Below are 24,859 nucleotides of genomic sequence, written 5' to 3' on the forward strand. Positions count from 1 at the left end.
TGCCATGAATGTTGTGCAGAATAAACAGTTTTATGATATCATTTTATTACTGTCACGTCAAAATGAAAAGGAAAAGTGTTAGATAAAACATCTGTATATTTAACTAAATATATAAAAATGAAATAAAATATTAAAGCCAGTCCTTCATAGCATTATTATTCCCATCATTAAAAAAGCCCATTAGCAATATCATGCAGAGCAGGATAAATGTCCTTTTGTGTACATATATTAAGCAACTAAAGAGGGTTGATTTTGCGATAATGTGAATATTCTCCTTTCATCATAGCAACAGTTCCTGCCTGATGCTAAAGCTAAAAAGGGCTTGCTTTAGCTCATCCATCTGAAGTCCACCCATGTTCCCCTGAAATCATAACGACGGCCATAGCTAGATGGGGCTGTAAGATGAGGAAAAACCCATGGAGAAACCTGAGCCTGTAGCATCAAAACTTTCCCCTATTCTAGAGCCTGATCTTGAACCAGTTCTGGATCCAGACCTAGACCCTGAAGTTGATCCAGAGCCACTGATGCTGTATGGGCTGTAAAGGCCTTTACTTGACTGAGAGGATGCCTCTAGCAACCTCAGGCCAGATCCTTCCTCGATCATGCTTCTGTCCATGGCATCCTTGTATGAGATCTTGAGTTTTGTTTTGGGGGCAGGTGAGGTATTTTGAATATCCACTGACATCTCTCAGTTTCTGTGCAGTGCGTGCATCCAGAGTGCCCTTCCTTGACAGCATCATCCAATGAAACTCTTCCTGAAATGTCCGGTTCAATTAAACCCCCTGTTAGGTACTGGACTTCAAGGAACCGTTGGCCAGCTTCATAGTAGAGCCAACCCTTCTTTAAGGCTTGAGAGGCAGACATTTTGGTTTTGGTTCTTGGATCTTCAAATCCCTGAAAAGCTTTCTGAGCTAGGTTGATACGTTCAACCATGATCTTGTCCATCAGCCCTTTGTTCACTGCATCAGCAACAGAGAATTTCTCTCCAGTGTTAGGGTCAAATAATTCCTCCTGTGCATGCTTGTGCTTCTAGTAGTCTTTGACCAGTGATGTTGTCAACTAGATTCCGATGCATAGCCTCTGTAACTGACACCTTTTCCAAAGTATCTGTATCTAAAAATTCCAGCCACTGGTCCAGTTTCCTCGGCTGGATCAGTCCAGGTTGTAGCTGGTGTCTTTATGGATGGAATTGGACTCATGGGATAGGATGAGCTGGATCCAAAGGAAGATGATCGAGATCTGAAACCACTCATATTACCAGAGAGCATGTCTGCAAATTCAGTAATGGAAAGGGTTCCAGCACGGTACTGGTCTAAAGCAGACTGGTCTATGAGGCCCTTGGAGATTGCATCATCAATGTCATACTGCTGTCCAGACCTTCTGTCAGTGATCATAGACTTATTAACACCATCTGATGATGAGGTGGTAATTTCTTCCCATTCACACTCCTGCTCTGCAAGCTCAGTATATTTTATGATCAACAATTACTCCTCTGCATTACTCATAAAAAAAAAACACTTCTCCCACCGTTTCTGGATCTACGATGACAACTCTACGTTTGCGGACTGAAGACTTAGAGGATGTCTTTCTTTCCCGTTTCTTTTCTTTTAGCAGTAAAAGAGAAAGTCCAGTTTCAGGGTCTGTTATGCAGCGCTCCATGAGCTGGAGATAGGTCAAATTCTCCTCTGTGTTTGGATCAAAGAACCCCTTTGTGTCATCAGAGGGATCTGTGAGAATACTATTCATCTCCTCATCAAAGAGACCCCGTTTGTAGGCCATTTCAACAGGCAGGCGATGGCTCTCTTCAGGATCAATGATTCCACCGGTGGCTATTTGAGCCTCAAGCAGACGGATACCATGGTCTTTTAGAATAAGACCTTTTTTCATAGCCTGGAACAGGGAGATCACCTTGCCAGAGTATGGATCTTTGTAGCCGGTCACAGCTCGTTCAGCAGAGAGAAGCTTATCTTTAAATTCTTGTCCCACCACTCCCATTTTTACAGCTTCTTGGACATTTATTTTGAGATTTTTGATTGGATCAATCACATACCCAGTAGCTGCCTGAGCCTCCAGAAGTTCAAAGGCAGTGCCTGGTCTGATCATGTTCTTTTTCATGGCTTGGTAGACTGACAGACGATCTTTGGTAGCCTCTACATAGACACCTGCAATAGAGCTGATGCCTTCAAGATAATTCTTCAGGTCTTTACTAAGGTCCTCTACAGAAATGGTACCCTCCATGAGTGCTGTGTAGGTTTTCTGATCAATAATTTGAGAGCGCAACAACTCATCTGGGGTGATCTGCTTTCTAAGGCCCTTAAAAAGAAGTCTCTTGTCTGCCAGAGACAACAATCGTAAGCCACTCTCTTTGTCAACTTTGCATCTTTTAAGAAGTAGTGCATAGGACAGCTTTTCATCTGTCATAGGATCAGCAAACTGTTTGACATCTCCACTTGGATCAGATATCCTGTCACTGATTTCTTTGTTTATGTAGCCACGTTGCATGGCGACATCAATTGGGAGGCGGAAATAGTACTCTGGATCCATGAGGCCACCTGTTGCTAACTGGGCCTCCAAAAGCTTCAAGGCATAATCCTCAGGCACAAGGTCCTTTTTCATGGCTTGGAATAAAGAAATGACTTTACCGCTATAAGGATCCTTGTAACCTGTGACTGCTCTTTCAGCAGACAAGAGTTTGTCATGGATCTCTGGACCAACGAGACCCTTCCGGACTGCCTCATCAACTGTCAACAATTCATCTTTCACAGGGTCAGTGATGAATCCTGTTGCTGCTTGTGCCTCCAAGAGATCTATGCCAATGTCAGGTTTTATGAGACCTCTTTTCATGGCTTGGTAGATGCTAACCTTAGCATAGTTATCTGAGAGTATTCCAGCAATGCTGCCTGTTCCAAAAAGATACTGCTTCACACTTGGCATCTCCATAACCTCCCGGATTGTTTTCTTTCCTTGTTTGAGCAGGTTGTAAGTTTCAAGGTCTATAATGCGTGCTCTGTAAAGTTCATCAATAGTAACCCGCCGTCTAATGACATCACACGACATACTCTGCTCAGTCTTGATGATCTCTCTTTGTTCAATAATTTCAATTATAATGATGACCATTCTCTCTTTTGTGATTTTGCCTGAGCGGTACTGTTCAAGAAGACTTAGTTTTTCTTCTTCTGGAAGCAAATCTGATTTCATGACTTCCCATAATGTCACTTGCTTCCCTGCAAAACTCTCATGTGGTATGTCAATTTGAGTGCTAGCTAAGTCCACTTGTGCTTGCTCCTCAGTGTAAACATAGGATTTCTCAGCTTTCTCTGGAGCCTGGGCTTTAGAAAGTGGCAACAAGACAATTCCAAATTCCGGATCGGTCATGCACCTCTCTTTCAATTGTTTGTATGTAACATTCTCATCTGTGTTAGGGTCAGTGAAACCTTTGATGTCATCTGTGGGGTCTTTAAAAGATTTGGCTAATTGCTTGCTGAAGTAGCCACGGTGAATGGCTATATCACTGGGAAGTCGATGGCTATTTACTGGATCAATTATTCCTCCAGTAGCCTCCTGAGCCTCTAGAAGAGGTATGGCATGTTCTCTTAGAACAAGCTGTTTTTGCATTGCTTGTAGAAGAGAGATCTTATTACCAGTGTATGGATCTTTGTAACCAGTAACAGCTTTCTCTGCAGATAGCAGTTTCTCATGAAGCTCTGGACCGACAATGCCAGCCTTAACAGCATCATCCACTGTAAATTTCTCATTCCTGATGGGATCAACTATGTAGCCAGTAGCTGCTTGGGCTTCTAGCAGGGACAGACCTGTGTTTGGTGTCAGTAGTTTCTGCTTCATGGCTAGGTAAATGCTGAGTTTTTCCTTGGTTTTTTCCATAATTACCCCAGCAATACAATCAGAACCTTGCAGGTAGCGTTTGATGGAGTCACTAAACTCTGCAGGTTTATTTTTGCCTTGTTGGATTTTTTCATAGGTATCTTTGTCAATGATTTTAGATTCAAGCAAGGAACTGGCTGGTACAGGACCTCTCAAACCTTCAAAGTTGTGCTGTCCCTTCTTTTCTTTTTCATCCACTGTAGCGATCACAATCTTGATCAGTTTTTCAATAGTGATTTTTCCTGATCTATACTGCCAAATAAATTCAATCCTTTGTTCTTCTGTGAAATATTCAGAGTTGATAATCTCCCAAATGGTGATTTTTCTTCCTTTAAAAAGTCCACTGTGTAATTCAACCGTAGCATGGCTTAAGGTCTCTTTAGTTTGTGTGTCAGAAACTGTTTCCATTTCCTTTGACTTGATTGCCTTTTCTGATAGTGGCAGCAATGGGAGACCAGTCTGCTTATCAGTGATGCATCTTTTCAGCAGCTCAGCATAAGTGACATTTTCTTGTGTGTTAGGGTCAACAAAAACTGTATTGTAGTCTGATGGGCTGCTTAAGTTTTGGTTCATCTCCTCATTTAGGTAACCACGTTTATATGCAATTTCTGGAGTGATGCGATAACTTTTCTCAGGGTCAATAATTCCTCCAGTTGCAAGTTGAGCTTCCAGCAGACGGACACCTTGGTTTTTCTTAATGAGATCTTTTTGCATTGCCTCAAACAGGGATACAGTTTTTCCAGTATATGGATCTTTGTAACCACAAACTGCTCTTTCTGCAGACAACAATTTCTCATGCAGCTCTGGGCCAACAACACCACTTTTGACTGCTTCATCAACTGTGAGCTTTTGGTTTTTCACTGGATCAATTATGAAGCCTGTTCCAGCTTGGGCCTCCAGAAGGTTTAGTGCAGGCTCTGTTTCAAGTAAGTCCTTCTTCATAGCTTCGTAGAATGACATCTTTTCAGAAGTTGACTCAATCTGCACTCCAGCAATACTATGTCCCCCCTTTAGGGCTTTCTTGACGGGTTCAAGCTCAGATACCTCTTTAAGTGTAGCTTTTCCATTGTGCAATTTGTTGAATAAATCTTTATTAATAACTTTTGCATCCAAAAGTTCAGACGCTGGCACTGATGATCTTAAACCATCAAATGCAGGTTCCTTCTTGTTCTCCTTATCCTCTACAACAGTTATTACAATTCTAATGATTTTTTCAACTGTAATTTTGCCTGTCTTGTATTGACGGATAAGATTCTTTCTCTGATCTTCAGTGAAGTACTCAGAGTTTATGACCTCCCAGATTGTGACAGTTTTTCCTTTGAATCTTCCAAATGGAACTGTTAAGTTAGCCTTGCTAAATACATCTTTAGTTTCCTCATCGGTATAAGTTATTTCAATTTGTGCTGCTTGTTCTGTGATTGGTAGTAATGGAATGCCTGTCTCAGGATCTGGTTTGCATCGCTCCAGCAACTCACCGTAAGTGAGGCTATCCTGAGTGCTGGGGTCAGTGAATGCTTTTTTGTCAGCAGGAGGGCTGGAAAGAAATTTGCTTAGGTCTTCATTGAGTTGACCTTGTGTGCATGCTATTTGGACAGGTACACGGTGGCTATTGACAGGATCAATTATGCCACCTGTTGCATATTGAGAATCAAGAAGTTTAGTGGCCTGGTCCTCTGCGATTAAACCTTTTTTCATTGCTTCAAATAGTGATATTGTATCTCCAGTGAATGGATCTTTGAATCCTGTGGCAGCCCGTTCGGCAGATAACAACTTGGTGTGCAACTCAGGTCCAATCAAGGTATCCTTCACAGCTTCGCTGACAGAAAGTCTTCTGTTCTTAATGGGGTCGATTATGTAACCAGATGCAGCTTGGGCTTCAAGAAGCATCATAGCTGTGCTTTGTGGAATCTTCTTGTCCTTCAAAGCTTGGTAGATACTCATTTTCTGGTTGGGTTCAACTATTACACCGCCAATACTGTCTTTACCTTTCAGGCACATCTTGACCTTGTCATTCTTAGAAAGCTCTTGCACAGTTATTTTGCCTTTCTTGAGCTTGTCAAATTCTTTTTTGCTAAGCACCCCAATCTCATGAAGTCTGCTTGCAGGCACCCTCTCTCTAATTCCATCAAATGCCAGGGGTACATCTTTTTTCACGCCATCCACTTCTGTAGAGCCATTTAGGACCTTCTTTGTTGTTTCTACCATGGTCATGTGAACTAACTCTTCTTCAGGGACATTGTCAGTTTGAATTTCAATCTCCTTGGTGTGGGATGGCTTCTGTGAACTCTGAAGTTGCTGGAGTTTTTCTCGCAAGTTCTTGTTTTCCTCTGCCAGAAGTTTCTCTTGTTCAATTCTTTTCTTTTCAAGTTCTTGCATTTCTTTTTGCTTGGCGTGCATCTCTTCCTCAGCATCCTTTTGCTTTTTGATAGCAGCATCCATGGCAGCCTGCAGTTTCTTTTTCTCCTTCTCCATTTGCTGCTTCTGACACTCCTGTTCATCTTTGAGTGCTTCAGCCTTCTTCACTTCATCTTCAAATAACTTCTCCAACTTCTTTTTCTCTGCCTCAATAGCTTTCTCTTTCTTCAGCAGTGTCTCTTTTTCTACTAAGAAAGTTTGCTGGAGGATAGTCTTTTCTTGCTGTAACTGTTCTTGTTGTACATTGGCCATCTGTGATAAAAAGGTATAAGACCATTATTATTTAAATGCATGACACAGAATTCACTTTATAAGGAAAAATATAACTGCACAAATCAAATCCAAAATTATATAATACGTATAGATAATTTTACATTTTAAGAGGCAGTTATATTTTTTCTTATATAATTACACCATACCTTGCACCTATCATTGTACCTTTTAAATAATCTCTACTGTATGCTGTGGTATCATATTTATATAGTGTGATGTGTTCATGTGATTCTATGGTTACAGTGATTTCCACTGAAAAGACAATTAATTAAACACCCAACTTTAAGGTATAGTTTACCTAAACATTAAAAAATCTATTAGCATTTATTCACACTCATTTGTCACAAACTTACTTGCTTCTGTAGAACACAAAATATCTTGTGGTTGTTTTTGCCCATAACGTCTATGGGTTGTAAAATAACATTGGAGCCACTAACTTTCACTGTACAGAAAAAAATACTGATATGTTCTTTTAAATATCTTTCTTTGAGTTCCACAGAAGACAGTCATACAGGTTTGGAATGTGAGAAAAAGATGAAAGATTTTTTGTTTATGTGAACTATACCTTTAGGATAATTGTCTTTTCAATGGAAATCACTGTAACCACAGTAACTACAGTACCCACAGTACCCTATATAAATGACAACTTCACTGCATACTACAGTAGAGATAAATTAAAAGGTACACTAATATCTAAAATAATAGATTATATACACATTATAGTGTCCAAGTTACAGACATTAGTTATTAATAAAAAAAAAAACAATAAAGATACCAATACCTTGCAAATATGGGCTGTACAACATAACTGTATACTAAACTGCATTTATACTATTCAGTAATTATTTATACTGTATTTATACTGTATCATGGACACTGTAATATAACCAGAACATCTTTGTTCATGACAATTGCAGGCTTTGTTATAACTTTGTTATAACTGTGACTGGCAACATGCAATTTCCATGAACAAAGGTTTAGAAATTGTATGAAAACTGTTAATTGTTAATTACGGGGTATAAGGATAAGATGTAAAACACTAGGCCACAGTACTACAACATATAACACAATACCTCTTTTGACTGTTTTTGTAAGTCAGCTGCCTCTTTTTTCAGTTTTTCCTTTTCTTTCTCAAGCTCTGCAATTGCTTTATGCAGATCATCAGCATCTTTTTTGCTCTGCAGCCTCTGTACTTCCAGTTTCTCAACAACAGTATGTTTTTCTGAAGTCTGTTTTTCTGTCTCTAGTAGGCGGGTTTTGATTTCATCTGCTTGTTTCTTGAATTTTTTGGCTTCGTCTTCTGCTTTTGACTGAGCATCACTTAGCTGTGCCACCTTGATCTTCAGTTTTTCAGCCTCTGCAGTTATCTCTAATTGCCGCTTGCGTTCAGCCTCTAAGGATTTCTGGAAACCTTCAGTCTCCTGCTCCAGACGCTGTTGCATCTCCTTTTTGGCCTCCATCAGCTTTTGAGCCTCAACCTGTGCCTGCTCTTTCTGTTTCTGGAGCTTTTCAGCTTCAGCCTTTAGTTTTTTTGCCTCCTGAATGGCCTGCTTTTTCTCTTCCAGCATCTTATCGGCCAGTTCGCTCTGTTTGGCAAGATCAGACTCTGCAATTTGCCGTAATCTCGCCGCTTCTTGAGCCTCAATGTTGAGCCGTGCTGCCTCCTCTGCCAATTTTTTCATGTTCTCAGCCTCTTCCTCAAGAAGTTTCTTTGTGTTGTCTTTATCTTTCTTCATAAGCTCTTGGTTTTCCTTTTCGATTTTAAGTTTCAGTTTTAGTAAGTCCTCCATCTGGATCTTGACTTTAGAGAGCTCATCCTCCACTTGAGCTTTCTGCTTCATAGCATCACTGACCTCTTGTTTAAGTCGCTTAAGTTCATCATCAAGGATTGATTTCTGTTTGTCTGTCTCATCAAGTTGTACTTTAACCTTCACTAACTCCTTCTCAACCGAAGACTTCTGCTTCAGTGTCTTTTCTGAAAGCTTTTTGTACTTGGCCATTTCGGCATCAGCCTCTTGTTTTTGTTTTAAAGCAGCAGCTTCTGCCTCAGCCCTTCTGGAAGCTTCTGCCTCAGCTTCCTTCCTCAGTTTTTCAGCATCTTCCTGGGCTTTTGCCTGTTTGGCAGCTTCAGCTTCAGCTGCCTGCTTTTGACGGTCTGCTTCCTCTGCTTTCTTCTGCAACAAAGCAGCCTCTGTTTCAGCCTTGTCTTTAGCCTTTTCTGCATCTTGCGCCAGTTTCTTCGCTTTGTCAAACTCCTCCTTGAGTTTATCCTGAGCCATGCTGTCTTTATTTTGCTGGAGAAGAACATCTTGGGCTTTCTGTTCAGCAGCAGAACACTTTTGTACAGCCTCTTTTACTAAAATGACCTGTTTCTCAGCTTCTTTCTTGGCAAGCTCCTTCTGCTTTTTGGCATCTTCCGCTATTTTTATAAGACGCTCAACCTCCTCTTGAGCAGCTTTGTGTTGCCTTGCTGCCTCTTCTTCTGCAGCTTGGATTTCTTTTACCTTGGCCTCTGCCTCTTTCCTTTTTTTCTCCTCTTCTGAAGCAAGTTTTCTGAATTTCTCTGCCTCTTCCTCTGCCTTCGCTTTGCTCTTTTGTGTCTCCTCTGCAATGCCCTTCAGTTTGTTAAGCTCAAGTTCAAGGTCCCGTTTGCCAGTTGAAGCCTTTTCGAAATTGAGTTTGAGAATGTAGATCTCCTCCTCAACCACTTTCCTCTGCTTCAAGGTTTCTTCTACGATTTTCTTTTGCCTGTCAAGCTCAGTGTCTGAAGACTTCTTTAGCTGGTCAATCTTTTCTTCGATCTCTTGCTTATGGTGTGCTGCTTGATCTTCAAGAACTTTCCTCTGGTAGGCCTCGTCTTCGGCTTTTCTCTTTAGACGGTCATTTTCAGCCTCCTTCTCTTTCAAAGCAATCTCAGCTTCAGTTTTTAGACGGGTGGCTTCATTGATAGCTGCTAACTTTTCTTTGAGTATCTTATCAGCCTCTGCTCTCTGGCGGGCAGCTTCTTCTTCTGCGGCCTGCCTTTGTTTCTTTGCTTCTTCTGCAACTGACCTCAGTTTAGTTGCCTCTTCAGCCAGCTCCCTCATCTTGGCGGCCTCAGATTCAAGTAGTTGTTTGCTTTTTTCAGTGGTTGACATAGACTCTTTCTCAGCTTTGGATTTAATTTGCAATAGAACTTCCATCTCCTTCCTAACTTTGACCAGTTCCTCCTCCAGCTCTTTCTTCTGTTTAACAGCAGCATTAACATCATTTTTGAGACGCTGGAGCTCATCATCCAGGACAGTCCTCTGCTGTTCAGCATGCTCAAAATCTGCTCTTAACCGAATAAGTTCTTGCTCTGCTGCAAGCTTCTGTTTAGCTGTTTCTTCAGCCATTTTCCTTTGATTCTCCAGTTCATTTTCTGCAATCTCTTTCTGTTTAAGGGCAGCCTCCTCAGCTTTTGCTCTCTTCTTTGCCTCCCGTTTGGCCTCCTCCTTCTGTTTCTCTGCCTCCTCCTGAGCTGTAGTTTTCTTATTGGCTTCTTCCTCTGCATGAAGCCGGAGCCGGAGAGCTTCATTAGCCTTTTGTCTCCATGTCTCTAGCTCCTTCTCTGCCTGCTCTCTTGCCTTATTTGCTTCGGCTTGCTGCTTTTTGAGATGTTCTGCCTCTTCCTGCAGTTGAATGACCATTACCTGCTCATTTTTGAGTGACTCTTCCAGTTTTGCTGTTAATGATAATTGTTTACTCTCAAGCTGAGTGGCTGCAGTCTTTTTAGCCACTTCCTCGACCACTTGAATCTGGCGCTGCTTTTCCAGCTCTGCTTGCTTCAGGTGCCTCTCAGCTTCCTCAGCTTGGAGCTTGAGCTTCTCAAGATCCTCGAGGGCCTTCTTCTTCTCTGTGGCAGCCTCCTTTTCTGCCTCTGATTTCAGTTTAAGCTCCTCTTCTGCCTTGCGTTTCTTCTGAGTCTCTTCAGCAACTTGTTTCCGAAGCTTCTCTGCTTCGTCCTGCGCTGCCTTTCGAAGTTTGTCAGCATCTGCTGCTTTGTCCCTGAGTTGCTGAAGCTCTGTTTCAGCAGTGTATTTTTGTTTCATCGTCGTCTCCAGCTGAATTCGGATTATATGGATTTCTTCTTCAATTCTGGTGCGGCTTTGCAGGGCCTCCTCTACCTGTTGAGTCTTAGACTTAATTTCCTGCTCTGAAATGCTTTTGAGCTCCTGAAACTCTCGCTGGATATTGTGCTTCTGTTTCTCAGCATCGACAGCAACATCCTGTCGTTTGCTGACTTCGTCTTTCATTTTCATCTTCAGCTCATTTGCCTCTTGTTCTGCTTTAGTAATAGCTTTTGCGTGAGATTCAGCTAACTGCCTTTGCTTTTCTAGCTCGGCCTGCATCTCGGCCAGCTTTTTCCTCTCTTCCTCCTTTAGTCTTTCGGCAGCTTTCTGTATTAGTGGAGGTAAATGGTAGGGGAAATAGAGACAAATGTAAGCAGTTAAGAGTTAGATATTACAGGCGCATGTCAGTACATGTAAATGTAAGTACATGGACAAAGTTATGGGCAGTCAGACTAAATAGTTATACTAAATAAAAATCAACTTCTGTAGTTGCAGAAGATTCATGAAGGATAATATAAAGTCACAGTGTATGGTACAGAAAATGAGAGACAATCACTTGACAAAACAACACTACAGAATGGCATCATGCTAATGAGAAGTTATTACTTGATATGGCTTGATGTTGTTTACATATTGAAAATCCTATCTTGTAATTTTAAACTTTGAATTCTGAGTTGTGACTTTATTTTAATATTTCACATCAGTGTAAAGGTTTACTGAAGTTGTTTTGAATTCCTGAATAAAAAATGCAAAACATGGAAATTTAGCCTTTTAAAATTTTCACTGAAGAAAAAAGAATTTGAAAATTTATATTTAAGGTATTATCATGCATTCAACAGAACAGCTTAGTGATGCAGCAAAAAAAAAAAAAAAAAAAAATGATACCATAAAGGGAAAAAAAATAAGAAAAATAGGTCTGATGAATGTCAAACAGTGTAGATTTCAACAAAGCCAATAATATATATTAATGCATATATTATTTCATATTTTATTTAATGTATTTCTAAATAATGCAAATGTAATTAACAGGGGGACTCGAAGAGGATGAAGATGCATTTTGTGGACAATTTACCTCTTTAGTGCCCAAACATGACAAACATTCATCATGATAAAGCACTGGCAAGCAGTTTAGAGAAGCAAACAAGGAAATAAAGGTTAGAAAGGAAAATGAAAACCAAAATTGTGCAGAAAACAACTACAGAGGAAGGAGTGAGAGTCAAGCTGAAGCATACTCAGAGGGAAAATCAACAATCAGAGCACAAAATTAACGATGGATAAGAATACTGCTTTCTATTTACAAAAGCAACAGATAGAACCAGGAAATTAAACGGGATAAAAAAATCTGGCATCCCTGGTACATGTTGCACCATGCTTTAACATTTAATCTCTGGGTGAGAGAATATTTTAAGTTTGCTTCAGGCTGAAGGACACCTATACTAACTGAGAGCTCACTATAATAGAATAAATATTAAAACACCTCCATAGTTGTAAACAGATAATGAAAGACATACATTGTGAAAGAAATGGGATGTGCTGCACCACTAGCATTATCATTACTGAAAACCTGTGAGCACCTCGATCTGTTACATTTTTTATTTTCACAACTTTTACCTCTAGCACATAACCAACGATAGCAAAGTTCAGTATTGTGTCACTCTTTTATAACTTGAGAATTTTTTTAACTGTGTCTCGTATGCTTTGTACAGTGAAATGAATACATATTTCAGATGTCCATACATTCATAAATTGAACAACACAGGGTTAAGTTAGTGAGTTAAAGTTAGTCTTAGACTACTAACAGGTTTTAGGTTTTGACACTTACCTCATCATCCTCTAGGCGGCGCTGTGTCTCAATGATGAATTTAATATACTGACTCGAAAGAGTCATCAGCTCACTGTAGCGTGTTCTCAAAGTCACATACTGAAAGATGTTGTTGAAGTTACTTGGCATATCAAAGACGAAATACAATCAAGAAATAAAAGCCCAAGTATATCACTCTAAGTTAAACATACAGTATGTAAATTAATGCATATAGCAGAATGAGATTCAAAAACATATGTATATCACATATCAAAGGTACCTCTTGGATTATGTCATCAGATGCAGACTCCATTTTAGTTTTCTTCAGAGGAGAAGCGATGGGCTCCACCAAAGCTTTATACATCACCAGCTGAAGCTCATAATCCTGGATGAGAATATTCAGTCAGACTGCAACTCATAAATCATAACTCATAAAATATGCATGCAGCGACATCCACACACCTTTATGGCGTCAATGTATGCTTTAGCATATTTCTGGCATTCATCCACCTTGTCCTTGTTCTTCTCAATCTCCTCAAGCAGTTTCTGTACAGTGGATAGACATGACAAAAATAAAATACCAACTACATGATTTTCTAACAAAATATTATAGGATTTTCATTATATAAAGCATTGAGAAGTGAAAATTAATCAAAACCCTGCATGTCATATAGACAGACAGATATATAGATAGATAATTACCTTCTCCTTGTTCAACTGCTCTTGAAGGATTTTGCTGTCACCTATAGGCACAGCATGAAGTTTGTCCTGCCTTTGCTTGGCATCTGCTATCCAGCAGATAAGCCACTCATAGCTCTGTCTGTAGGCCTGCATCTGCCTGTTTAGAAGGTCAAGTTCTCGCTGCCTTAGCTCAATCTGTGCAAACACAGCCTGCCAGCGGTCCTTCAGGTTGCCCACCAGCTGCCTGTAGTGCTCCAGCTCTATGTCCCTTTCACTGTGCAGCTGAGACATCCGATCGTTCACTGCTGTAGCCCTCTGAAGCTCCTGTTCCAGGCGGTCAAACATGGCTTGCTTGCTGTCTGCTTCTGAGCACAGTTTCTAGGGTTAAGAAAAAAGATGAGAAAATGAACATGTTTGTGAAGTCATGTATTATTCAAGTTCACACTGGTAACCACAAACAATTTTGTCATGCATAATTGTTTTTTTTTTTTTTGTGAGAGACAATGCACCTGGAGCTGTGTTTGGTTGATCTCAACGTCTTTCTCATTAACAGGAACTTTGTTTACATCACGCAGTTGGTTTTCGTACTTGTTGAGAATGTCTTCAGCTCCTTGTGTGCTGCGGATTACTATATCAATGGTCTTCAGCCTTTGTGGACAAAAGAAATAGGATAAGCTTTATTTTATATAGAAAAGACAAAAAGATGGGGAAAAGAAAAAACAACTGTACTGGATACTTCTTCTAAAAAAGCTGGCATCAGTATGATTTTTTTTTTATTCAGCAAGGATGCATTAAATTGATCAAATGTGACAGTAAAGACTTTTAGTTTTTTAAAACTTTCCATTCAACAACAACAAAATTTTCCACAAATATTTCCACAAAAAATAAGAAATGTTTCTTGAGCACCAGTGATTTCTGAAAAATCGTGTAAAAGTGAAGACGGGAGTAATGGCTGCTGAAATTCTGCTTTAGGATTTCATCTCAGGAAAAAAAATGCATTTTAAAATGGGTTAAAATATAAAAGACTTCAGTCTCACTTGTCAAGATACACAGAGGAAAGACTGTAGACATGCTCCATCTTTTTCTGGGTGATGTCTATTTCTGAGCGCAGGACAGGGGCGGAACTGGACTGCTGAGATGTGGCCAGCACTACTTCACTCTTCTCCACCATCTTATCCAGGTCTTTCTTTATACCCTCCAACTCAGCCTGCAGTTTCTGTAGGATGAAGCAAGAATACACAAGTATTAAAGCATGAAATAATATATATTAGGATTTCAATGAAAATGAAAAATTTTATTGACTGCAGTTGACATGTGCAGGCTCTTCATTTAAAGGCATTTCTTCATCCAAAAAGAGCAAATTAAATGGCATCATGTTCAAACAGATATAATGTATATTTAATGCAGTGTTTCTGCAGACCTTCTGTTCGGTGGCTCTCTGTGCACAGGCTTTGAGAGGCTCCTTGTCCACCAGCTGTCTGAGGCGGTTCACCGTGCGGCTCTCACAGCCTTCTAGTCTCAGTCTCAGGTCCTTTATTTGGGTGATGTAACTCTTGCACACTGACTCATCCTGTTCCCCTGAATAATTAAAATACTTTGTGTTATTAAAACAGCTCAAACACTGATCCTAAAATATAATTCAATATTAAAACCACAAACAGACTTCTAGGTCTCCTCAGTCATAATAGATCTATGTTGTATCTATAATATAGGCACACTACTGTTCAAACGTTTGGGGTCAGTCAGAATTGTTAATATTTTTTTGTTTTATATTATATTGTTAATAAGTCTCTTATGCTCAACAAGGCTTCATTTATTTAGAAATGTGCTGCTTAAAAACAGATGAAATCTGTGAAAACTATGAAACAATTTTTTCAGGATTCTTTGACAATTTTGATCAATTTAAAAATGAATTTCTTTCAAAAATCGAACTGACCCCAAACCTTTAAACAGTAAAGTATATTTTCACATTAAATCAAGCTGACATAGTTAGAAGCATTTAAATTCAAGTGCTTGTGCAGAGAATGTCTCAAGACTTAAAGTAAATCAGTTCATTTGCACACTTTTAAATATGTACACTGCATTTCAAAATGTCAAATAGAGAGGAAAATCTGTGGAAATGTCATCACACAAGTGAAAAAATTAAAGACATGCTTAGAAACAGCAAAACACACTGCTCCTTTAACAACACATTGGAGTCAATGGGGATTAAAGCAAAATGTGATACAAACAATAGCATGGTCAAATCATTTGCAGTTTATTAATAAAGAAATCCACACTGTGATCTTTACCCGGTGGGCTTCCCTTTTGGATGGTAACAGGTTCTGAAAAATAAGTCTTACAGTCATAATGGGAGGGGGACGGAAGGTTCTATCCAGATTTTTCAAAATGTGCTGTCATAAAAACTCCTGATCCAGCAGAATAGCAAAGCTCTTGAAATTCCGTAATGCCTTTGTGTTGTATCAATCATGCAGAAAAATCTGCAGCTGTGCTCAGGGCTATGCCTTAAAACAGGGTTGTTTCTGGTGCCAAGACAGCTTTGTCTGTGTGCCATCCCATTTACTTGATGAACAGTGAAAGTGATGGATGGTTTCTATGACACCTACCTTGTTCAACAGAGCGTAGCAAGTTATCATAGTGTTGAGTTGCTTTGCTGTAACTGTTTTCGGCTTGCAAGCGATCGTCAGCACCGAAGAGCTCAGAATCCTGACTGTCACGCAAGAAGGCCTGATAGTGCTCCTCCAGTTTCTTCAGGGTCAGTCGATATTCCTCGACTCTCAAAGTCTTAAACTAAAGAAAATTAGAGAACAGAATATGTCACCTAATTAATATTCATGAGTGTGTTTATATTGTAATTTTTCAGATCATTCATATGCCTCTGCATGCAATGAAATAATGCATGATAATGAGTTCTTTAAAGTGATGTATGATATATCGATATCACATCAATTATCAGCTAATATTAGAGATTTTACTTATGGTAACAGTCAAAATATAATTGGCCAGTACTGAATATTTAATTGTGCATGCTCAAATGAACCACTGTTTAAAAGCTCAGAGTCAGTAAGATTTTTAATGTTTTTGAAAGAAGTCTCTTATGCTCACCAAGGCTGCATTTATTTGATCAAAATATAGGAAAAACAGTAAAATTGTGAAATATTATGAAAATTATATTTGATCACTATAACATTATAATATTGTGATGCTTAAATTTACAATAGATTTTTTTTAAACTGATTTTAGGCATGGAATTTTGTATTGGCTATTTATTGTAATAATTTCCATCTTTTTTTCTTTTTTATATTGGTGCATGTGAGTTCTAGTATTTCGTACTAAGACTTTGAAAGTCTCTGAATACCGAAAAAGGGCTGTGTGTGTGTGTGTTAGTTACCATGATTAAATTCCAGGAGTTGATAAGCAGGATATCTCGCATGAGGTATTGCCAGGACAGCAGACTCTTCATATCTACATGCAGCTTTTTCCAAAGGACCATCAGCCTCTGCAGACTCGCGTCTAACCTGAGGTTCAAGACAGAATTGAAGATAAGGTGGCAAAGCCAAATGCTGATCAGAAGGATTCGGTTTGTACTGCAACATTTGCTGAAACCACACATCTTGAGTCAAAATTCAAAGAGATAAAAGGAGTATGTGGAATTTGAATGTGCTGCCAACTGAAGAAAGGGAGGTCAAATGAGACTAGACTTGTGCACTTGTATCAGGCTGAACTAGTGTTACCCAGAACTGACGTCCACGGCCTCTTTGTTGGTGGGAGGGATGATAAAACAGATGGATGGTACTGTGGCCTCATTTCCACTGGAGTTTCGCACTTTCCACTTGTACGGTTGGGAGTTGTTCACCAGGACACACTCATCTCCTTTGTGTACTGTGATCTGGGTCAAAAGGATGAAGGATGTTAATTCTATAGTGATTAATATGGATTACATTTTGTATTTGATAAGTGCAGTGACTAATAGCAAAACAAGTTACTGGGTGAGGCTGATTGCTTAGCCTCTGTAATAACAAGATATTCATGCTTAATTGTACTTTAACATGGAAATCACATGTGACTCCATTTTTTTAAAAGCAGGACTGTGATATAGCAAGGCAAATAAAAAATGTGTTTCAAAACATTGTTGGCGTGCCCTCAATATTAACCCCAGGATAAATTCAGCTTCTTTTATTACCAATGTACACAAGAAAACAAGCGATAGAGTGTTTACCTCCATTTGTTTGAAGTCACAGACAGCCTGAATGGGTAATTTGCCTTTGACAGGGTAAGCTGTGTTCCTCGGCTTCAGCTGGATAATGGTCTTGGCTCTCCGGTTAAGACCCTCCAGGTGTGTTTTGAATTCGTTTTGGTGTTCTTTTTCTTCCTGAAGGCCAGAGAGACAACTTTGTATATATATTGCATACATGTTTCATTTCATTTCATTTAAAGAAATGAATTAAGAGTTTTAAAGGATCTCTAATCTAATGACATAATCTGAATGGTCAAATACATAATCCCCCAGCCCTAAATACATTTTGGTGTTTACTGGTTTGTAAAATGCCAGTCATATTCACACCCACCATTGCATCCTGTAGCAGATCCTCTAGACGTGTGACCGTGATAGAGTGGTCACACACATATTTCTTCTTCATCATGTCCTCCATCTTCTTCATCCTCTCTTCAGCTTCTTTAACATCTGAGAAGAACTGTAGAACAGAAAAAATTGGTTAGGATATCAAACTAATTTAGCTGAAGTTAATTTTGATGGAGCTGAAGACCTGTTTTCATGTCTCCATGGTTTCTCATTAAGTTTTATTAATGTATGTACCTGGAAGTAAGATGTGTTTTCTTTCAGATGAGTCTCAATGCAGCAGCACAGCTGAAGGATCCAGCTCCACTGAGTCTGAAGAGCTGCAGTGAAAGCCTACAGTGGAAAAGATTACAACCATTAAAACACAGAAGTTCTGCTTAAGTGCTAAAATATTCACATTGAGACCATATTGAAAATCTGGGATTGGAAATATAATTGAAGCTTGAAAAAAAAGAAAGTTTCAGAACTTTAAAAAATGTAAAACACAGAAACTTTACAAGCTAAAACGGATTAAAATATTAAAGGTTATGCAGAAATAAGTTAAATACAAGTTAAATTAGACACAAACATTCTTTTATTACTCACATTATTTAGCTTTTTTGTCAGCTCTATAATTACATGACTCACATAAATTAAAGACTCTTTTACTAAAGTATTTTGCTTTGGAGAAACACAAATAATAAATGACTAAATGTACAGTTTTGTACCTCCACAGTTTTCCTGGCAGGATGGCCCTCTTTTAGCAGTTTGTCTCCAGTCACCTGGACGTTGTTTACCCTCTTCTCTCTCTGTTCAAGATCTCTCATCAAACCCTACAAGATAGCACAGGAGCATCAACCGTTATTGTCAAATGCAATTAAAATGACATCATAGCATTAAAAAGGAGCAATTTTAGTGTAGTTGGTGGTCTTACAGAATAGGTATCTTTCTTGGCGGTCATGTTGGAGTTTCTGTCACTCCAGTCATAGTTTACTTCCTCCTCTTCTTTCTCATTCAGCCACATCAGCTCTTTTGTGGCAGCTACAACAAAAGCGTGCAGCTGATCTAAACAACTCAGCCGTGACTTCGATGCATTCTGAGATGGAACAATGAAAATTAATCAACTAATAAATTGGCAAATTCTATATCATAAGGTTTTTTATGTTATGCATTTGCTATGAAGATATTTTAAGATCCATAATTAAGATTCAACAAAGGGATCAGTGTGTTTTAGTTTTAAATTTAAGAGCATACCAGCAGTTTGGCGTACTGAAGGTCCAGTTTGCCCAAGTATTCACGATAAGCTTCCTTACTGACTGGAGTCAACTGATTCTGAAAGGGGGGAAAAATGATGTTGGTTTTGTGATGTTGGTTTTTCATATAAAATTCAGTAGACATTCTTAACTCATATATAGAGTGTAAGTTAATTTTTAATTATTAATACTGTTTAAAAAGCATGCATGATTTATTAAGAATAGTATTATTTGTACTTGAATATCCAGTTTAATACGAAATATATAATTTATTTTAAATGATATATAAATATCCTCACTCAATGCTAATGTTACTCAGTTCACATGCAAATAAGTTAGCCAATCAGAAGAGAGGTGATTCATATATACAAATCTTAAAGAGACAGTAGCAAAAACCTGTAAAACCTGTAAAAAGTTCAGAAAACACAATATCTACTACAAAGGTGCAAAATTTATATGCATTAAATTACCTCATCAGCCCGTGCACGTTCAATCTTGCATTTGAACTCCTCAATGGACTGATGAAGACCACGATGGCTACCGAGCTGAGACTCCACAGAGGGCAGATCTTTGCCCCACTCAGCCCCATCAATGCGTCTCTGGTTCTCCTCCACCCAAGACAAGAGGTCCTGAATGTACTTGAGAGTGACTTCGTCAAGCTCAGGTCTTACGCGCTGGGGAGACTGCTGTAATGTTTGGACATGGGAGATCTGGGTCATGGGTATCTGCGACACTGTCACGCCTGACTTCAGACGCAGATTAAACTCACTGCGCAGGTTAACCAGACGCTCATGGAGACGGTACACCCTGAGAGAACAAAGAGAGGACAGTTACTGATACTATTACAAAGATGCAGTGATGAGAAATCATTTATTATAAATATTATTAGATTAACTGTTTTTCAATCGCTATTTAAATCATATTTTATTTATATATATTTTATATTCTTAATTGTGACTTTAGCATAATATTTTCTGCAAAGCAGCTTTCCTAGATATTATTTATTGTTTTTGTTTTACATTTTTAATGGCTATTTAATAAGTAATAAGCAGCTTTTCAGAAAATACCATATTACAACTCAAGGCAAGAAATTATTATTTATTTATTTAAATCGGGAAAGGTTTAATTTCCTTTAAAAATATAAACATTTCAACAATTCAAGTTGTCCTAATTTTAAAAAGTTACATATGAATTTTTAAATAAATGAATAAATATCAAACCAATCACAATAAAATAACATACCGTATATTTTTCTTAATTAATTAATGGTATGATAGTAAAAATATTATACTGACCGCCTGTACATCTGTTCTGCCTGTAGATGGCGCCCATCTTTCAGTAACTGCACATCATTGAAAAGGTATCGGATCATGTTTTCAGCTTTGTTCAGATCTGTCTCTATATCAGATGCATGCTGGATAGGCTTTCCCGCACTCAGCAAACGTATGTCCTGCAATAAAAGCAAAGGATTATTATAATGTTATTTGCTACAGGGTTTTCTTTTTTAAAGTCTTTGGATTCAAATAAAGGAATAAAAGAAATAAAATGTACATCTCACCGTCTGTAACAGTGTTTCCACCTGGTTTAGCTGTTCCTCGCACAAACCTGACTCCATCTGCACTTTACCGACTGTTCTCTGCAAACGCTCCAGCCTGTACAGGTAACAGACACACAAATACTCTTACACGCTCTGCATAATCCACTACAAGCAAAACAGCCATGAAATATTAAGAATATAATGACTGGACAAAGGCTAAACTAAACTAGACAACATTCAGACTTTACAGGCATTTAACATTCAATCCACTAGAAAAAAGTCAGTCAAATCACTCACACCCTCCTCTCACTGAGCAGGTACTCAAGACCATGGCTGTCATTCATAAAAGCTATGACTAGTAATCCTAATAAGGCTTAATCCCAGTATAGAGAGTTTTATTGTTATTTTTTCAGAGCAGAGGTACATAGAATTGGCTATTGATGTTAAGAAGTGCTTCTGTAACTGATCAGGCTCATAAAAAGTTTGCAGAGCAGTAGCAAGGCTGTCTTGTGACAAATATTTTTGAAAGTGACGCCCTGTTTGCTTTTCTATTTATGAAAAATTCATCAGAACAACTAGAAGTTGTAATGTAAGGTTAATGCATTTGAAACAGAAAACTGTGGGGAATAATAATTCAAATAAAATATTAAATTATATTAAAAGCTCAAATTAACACATTTCACAGTTGTTAATTCAGTAAAAGAACAGTAATGTTCAAGATATTATCCATTAGAATGGTTGATGTTTCTTTTTAGGGCAAGTCAGTTTAATCTGCAGATCTTTATTTTTCTTGAAACATAATTTAAATGAGGTGACTAAAACTGTTTGTTTAGATTCAATTCAAAACATAAGTCAAATCTGATCACAACGGCATCATACATTTTAATTCATTAGCTCAATACTTTTTGACTCATGGTATAACTATTATTATTATTGCAAAATCCCTCTGTGAATAGTTTAGATTATTCAAATGAGTCATTATGCAAACAACAAATTCATAAAGAATTCCACAAATAAGTGGTTAATCCACAGATTTCTCACCGTTCAAACTCTGAGCGCAACAGTTTCTCTCGTTCCAGAATAGCCACGTGCAGGCGGCCCCACTCCTTCTCCACATCGATGGGGTGGTAGCTGGAGGGAACCTTGATTTGACCCGCCTGCACAGCACCCTGGTGCCAAACAAACCCCATGCATAAAGTCAAATCTAGGTAAAACCATGTTAAGAAAACTCAAAAGCCCAACAGGATTGTACTACACGTTTGTTTAAAAGACAGTTACTAGTGTGGCAAATTTGATTTACCTCGAAAGACTTGTGAATGAGCTTTGTGCGATTTTTGTCAGTTTCCTTGGCTGGTAGTTCAGTCTCTTTGAACTTCAGAAACTGACGCCAGAGAACCTACAATAAAAAAAGGAGGCGAAATGGTCATATTACTTTCTTTCTTTCTTTCTCTTTTTTTAAATTGTTTTTCTGTTGTACTACAAACACTTGCATCTGTGGTCACAAAATTTATACAGTTTATAATTACTTCTAGCTGGTAAACAAAAGTAAATTACTGTACCATATCATAATTACATGTGTAAATATGCATGATCAGTAAACCATGGATCGTGGGACTAACCTCAATTTCCTCATAGCTGGAGGGGAACTTGCGTTCCTCAAACACGATAATGTGATGTCTGATCCACTGAAGTAACATGGTCACCAGCTCGTAATATTCCTGCCAGCGCAGCTCCAACTCCTGTACACGTCATTAAAAATTCATTTCAGTGAATACTGACCATCTCAATGTCCCAAGATACCTGTATAATAATTACTTATATTTTCAAAACACCCACATTGGCCTTGACTCCATCACGAACGTCAGGAACTCTTGGCATGACATCATACAAAGAGGACACATATGTGATGATGGACTTCTCGTCTGGGTGTGGCACGTCTACATCTGCAGAAAGGAAAAACTAAGGATTATCAGTATGTTCAATGGTAGGTAAGATTTTTTTGAAGCCTCTTATTTGCATCAATTTATTTGCTAAAAAATACATTAATACAATAATATTGTGAAATATTAGTACAACTTAGAATTCCTTTTCTACTTTAACACATTTTAAAATGTGATGCAAAGCTGAATTTTAAGCAGCCATCACTTTAAAAATAAATATTTTGTAGCATTAGTCTTAACTGTCACTTTTGACCAGTTGAATGCATACTTACTGATTAAAAAGCGCTACATTATTTTAAAAATCTAAGTAAAAACTCTTGAACATTACTCAACATCATAAAAATAAAATCACTATTGGAAAACTATTAGAAACCCCTGTTACACAGGCATAAAAAATTATTTACACGCCCCTTAAATCCACTAGGACCCCTAAGAGCTACTATTTATAAATGAAAGAAGATGGAAAATCCAGAGGGGTGTTTTCTGCCTTAGTTTACCTTCAGGATCCAGCAGGCGTGTGACGCCCAAGTCTCTCTCTGCTACGGTGAAGGCCTGCTCCAGATTCACCAGGTTGGTCTGTTTGTACACCTTATTCATGTCAATCAAATTTGGCCTACAACAAAAGACAGGAAACACAGAATGCGGTTAGAGGTGGAGATTGAGAGGAATATAACTCTAGAAAGGAACAATGGAAGAATCAGTAACAAACATAAATGAAAATTAAAAAAAATCCACACACTTTAAACATTTCATTGCACTGATTACATAATAATACACCATGCATCAATTATATTCTGCCTGTTTGTAATTTAATTTTTAACAGATACTGCTCATTTGGTAAATTATTTTGTATTTAATTATCTGCTTTGTTTAAAGAAATCATTTCCATGTAGCAAACAAAAAGTCCTATGATATGAACTGTAAACCTTTAAAATGGATATTTTTTTTTTTAAGATCTGCACCCTCTGCAGATCTTATATTTAACTGATCACTGCTACGCCAAACCTGGAGGCTATGTAAATATCTGTGCCAGAATCTGGGCAAGATGGATACCTCTTCACAGGATTTAAGCCTGTCTTATGTGACTAAGTACTCACTCAACAGCAATCACTGCAAAACAATTACAGTAAAACACTTTGTGCCCACACAAGCAGCCTGTTGACTACATGAAAACCTGAAAGTTCATTTTAACTAAATTTTATGGCAAATAACAACTAAAAATTACTAAATCAATCAACTCATAGTCAGTAAAATTGCAAAAGCTACAATGACAAAGGCAGAATTGCTTTGCTTGTTTTTTTCAACAATGTTTTTAACGAATCAACAAAGCATTCATACGACTCATTGACTGTCTGTGTGAGCAGGTAGCACGGTTGGCTCCCGGGAAGCTCGGCATCTGAGACGAACACCTTTCTGTAAGAAAACCCATCTCTACTTAGGGTGGAGAGCCTTTGCTCCATGCCATGTTCAAGATCTCCGCTGTGGGATCCACCACTAGAGCAGGCACCAGGGCTGATGGACCCCTGGCCTGAATCGAATGAAGTCTCTGATGGCACATCTTCACATAGCATGACCACATGGTCCTCCAGTTCACTGACAGATCCATGGCTGGACAAGGTACTGCGATTCTTCCTTGAGTGTAACTTCCTCTTGAGACTGAACATTTTGTTGTATTGAATGAATCAAATTCCCATTCTTTGAGATGTACGCATTTAAAGAGGGTGCAGACGGGTATTCTTGTCCAATGAGAAGCAAGTTCCAGTCTCAGTCCTCAGAGAAACCGGCCTCCAACTTGTAACACATCAAGCTTTGAGAGCTTCGACTAGGTCCTCTGTTACGGCTACTGTTGCAATGGCTTTCACATACTAATCCGTTCACCAATTTGCAAGCAAGAGGGAAGACGAACTGCTTCCTATTTGCTCAAATCTCAAAAGTCTTCTGTGACTGATAGAGTAGTGTTAACCTGAGCTATGCAGCTGCACACTGAATGATAAAAACACACCCTCTGGGGACTTTCAGATTCAACACGCCCTCATTACAGGCTTCAGGTTTCCAATTTTTTTCGTAAGTGCCAATTCGGGCATACTTGAACTTAATCCAGCAAAATCTGATGTCAACCCAAGTGAATTGGTTGTGGTTGAGCGGCATTTGTATGAAGTCTGTAATGGGTCAGCGGTTCTAAGGTTATTGCATGACAGTTTCTTGAGTCCCATGTATGACAACAAATTGTGCTCTTGAAAGTTTAGATGGGTCGGCCAACCTTTAAGTATGGCATGACAGATCTTGCTTCCTGTCAAACATCACTTGTTAATTTAGTACAAAAATTATAGACCCATCAAGGGGCAGAAGGGATCTGTGACCGACACTGCAAATACAGTCAGCAAGTCTGGAGATGAACTTCACAAACAGCCCGGAGATATAAGGGTGC

The 24,859-nt window shown here is 38.6% G+C and overlaps 1 protein-coding gene across 22 annotated transcripts in view; it reads right to left on the reverse strand.

Moving 5' to 3' along the window:
• The window catches only part of LOC109112338 (plectin-like), a 94,293-nt gene that overhangs the window by 5,088 nt on the left and 64,346 nt on the right, over positions 1 to 24,859 (reverse strand). For 21 of the 22 annotated variants that reach the window (XM_042776653.1, XM_042776654.1, XM_042776655.1 and 18 more), the window contains 26 exons: positions 22,929 to 23,044; positions 22,328 to 22,434; positions 22,111 to 22,230; positions 21,792 to 21,887; positions 21,533 to 21,660; positions 20,513 to 20,606; positions 20,250 to 20,404; positions 19,425 to 19,761; positions 18,956 to 19,033; positions 18,636 to 18,797; positions 18,430 to 18,534; positions 17,960 to 18,055; positions 17,712 to 17,837; positions 17,363 to 17,515; positions 16,878 to 17,032; positions 16,535 to 16,661; positions 15,750 to 15,933; positions 14,564 to 14,721; positions 14,181 to 14,359; positions 13,653 to 13,791; positions 13,165 to 13,521; positions 12,925 to 13,008; positions 12,743 to 12,847; positions 12,484 to 12,582; positions 7,644 to 10,988; positions 1,539 to 6,549 (listed from right to left, as the gene is read on the reverse strand). In XM_042776653.1, the coding sequence (XP_042632587.1) occupies positions 1,539 to 6,549; positions 7,644 to 10,988; positions 12,484 to 12,582; positions 12,743 to 12,847; positions 12,925 to 13,008; positions 13,165 to 13,521; positions 13,653 to 13,791; positions 14,181 to 14,359; positions 14,564 to 14,721; positions 15,750 to 15,933; positions 16,535 to 16,661; positions 16,878 to 17,032; positions 17,363 to 17,515; positions 17,712 to 17,837; positions 17,960 to 18,055; positions 18,430 to 18,534; positions 18,636 to 18,797; positions 18,956 to 19,033; positions 19,425 to 19,761; positions 20,250 to 20,404; positions 20,513 to 20,606; positions 21,533 to 21,660; positions 21,792 to 21,887; positions 22,111 to 22,230; positions 22,328 to 22,434; positions 22,929 to 23,044 (11,816 nt within the window). The remainder of the gene's footprint in view (positions 1 to 1,538; positions 6,550 to 7,643; positions 10,989 to 12,483; positions 12,583 to 12,742; positions 12,848 to 12,924; positions 13,009 to 13,164; positions 13,522 to 13,652; positions 13,792 to 14,180; positions 14,360 to 14,563; positions 14,722 to 15,749; positions 15,934 to 16,534; positions 16,662 to 16,877; positions 17,033 to 17,362; positions 17,516 to 17,711; positions 17,838 to 17,959; positions 18,056 to 18,429; positions 18,535 to 18,635; positions 18,798 to 18,955; positions 19,034 to 19,424; positions 19,762 to 20,249; positions 20,405 to 20,512; positions 20,607 to 21,532; positions 21,661 to 21,791; positions 21,888 to 22,110; positions 22,231 to 22,327; positions 22,435 to 22,928; positions 23,045 to 24,859) is intronic. The other variant, XM_042776674.1, reaches the window with a different exon arrangement.

The sequence above is a fragment of the Cyprinus carpio genome, chromosome A19 (genome assembly GCF_018340385.1).
Source record: "Cyprinus carpio isolate SPL01 chromosome A19, ASM1834038v1, whole genome shotgun sequence".
NCBI classification, from domain to species: Eukaryota; Metazoa; Chordata; class Actinopteri; order Cypriniformes; family Cyprinidae; genus Cyprinus; species Cyprinus carpio.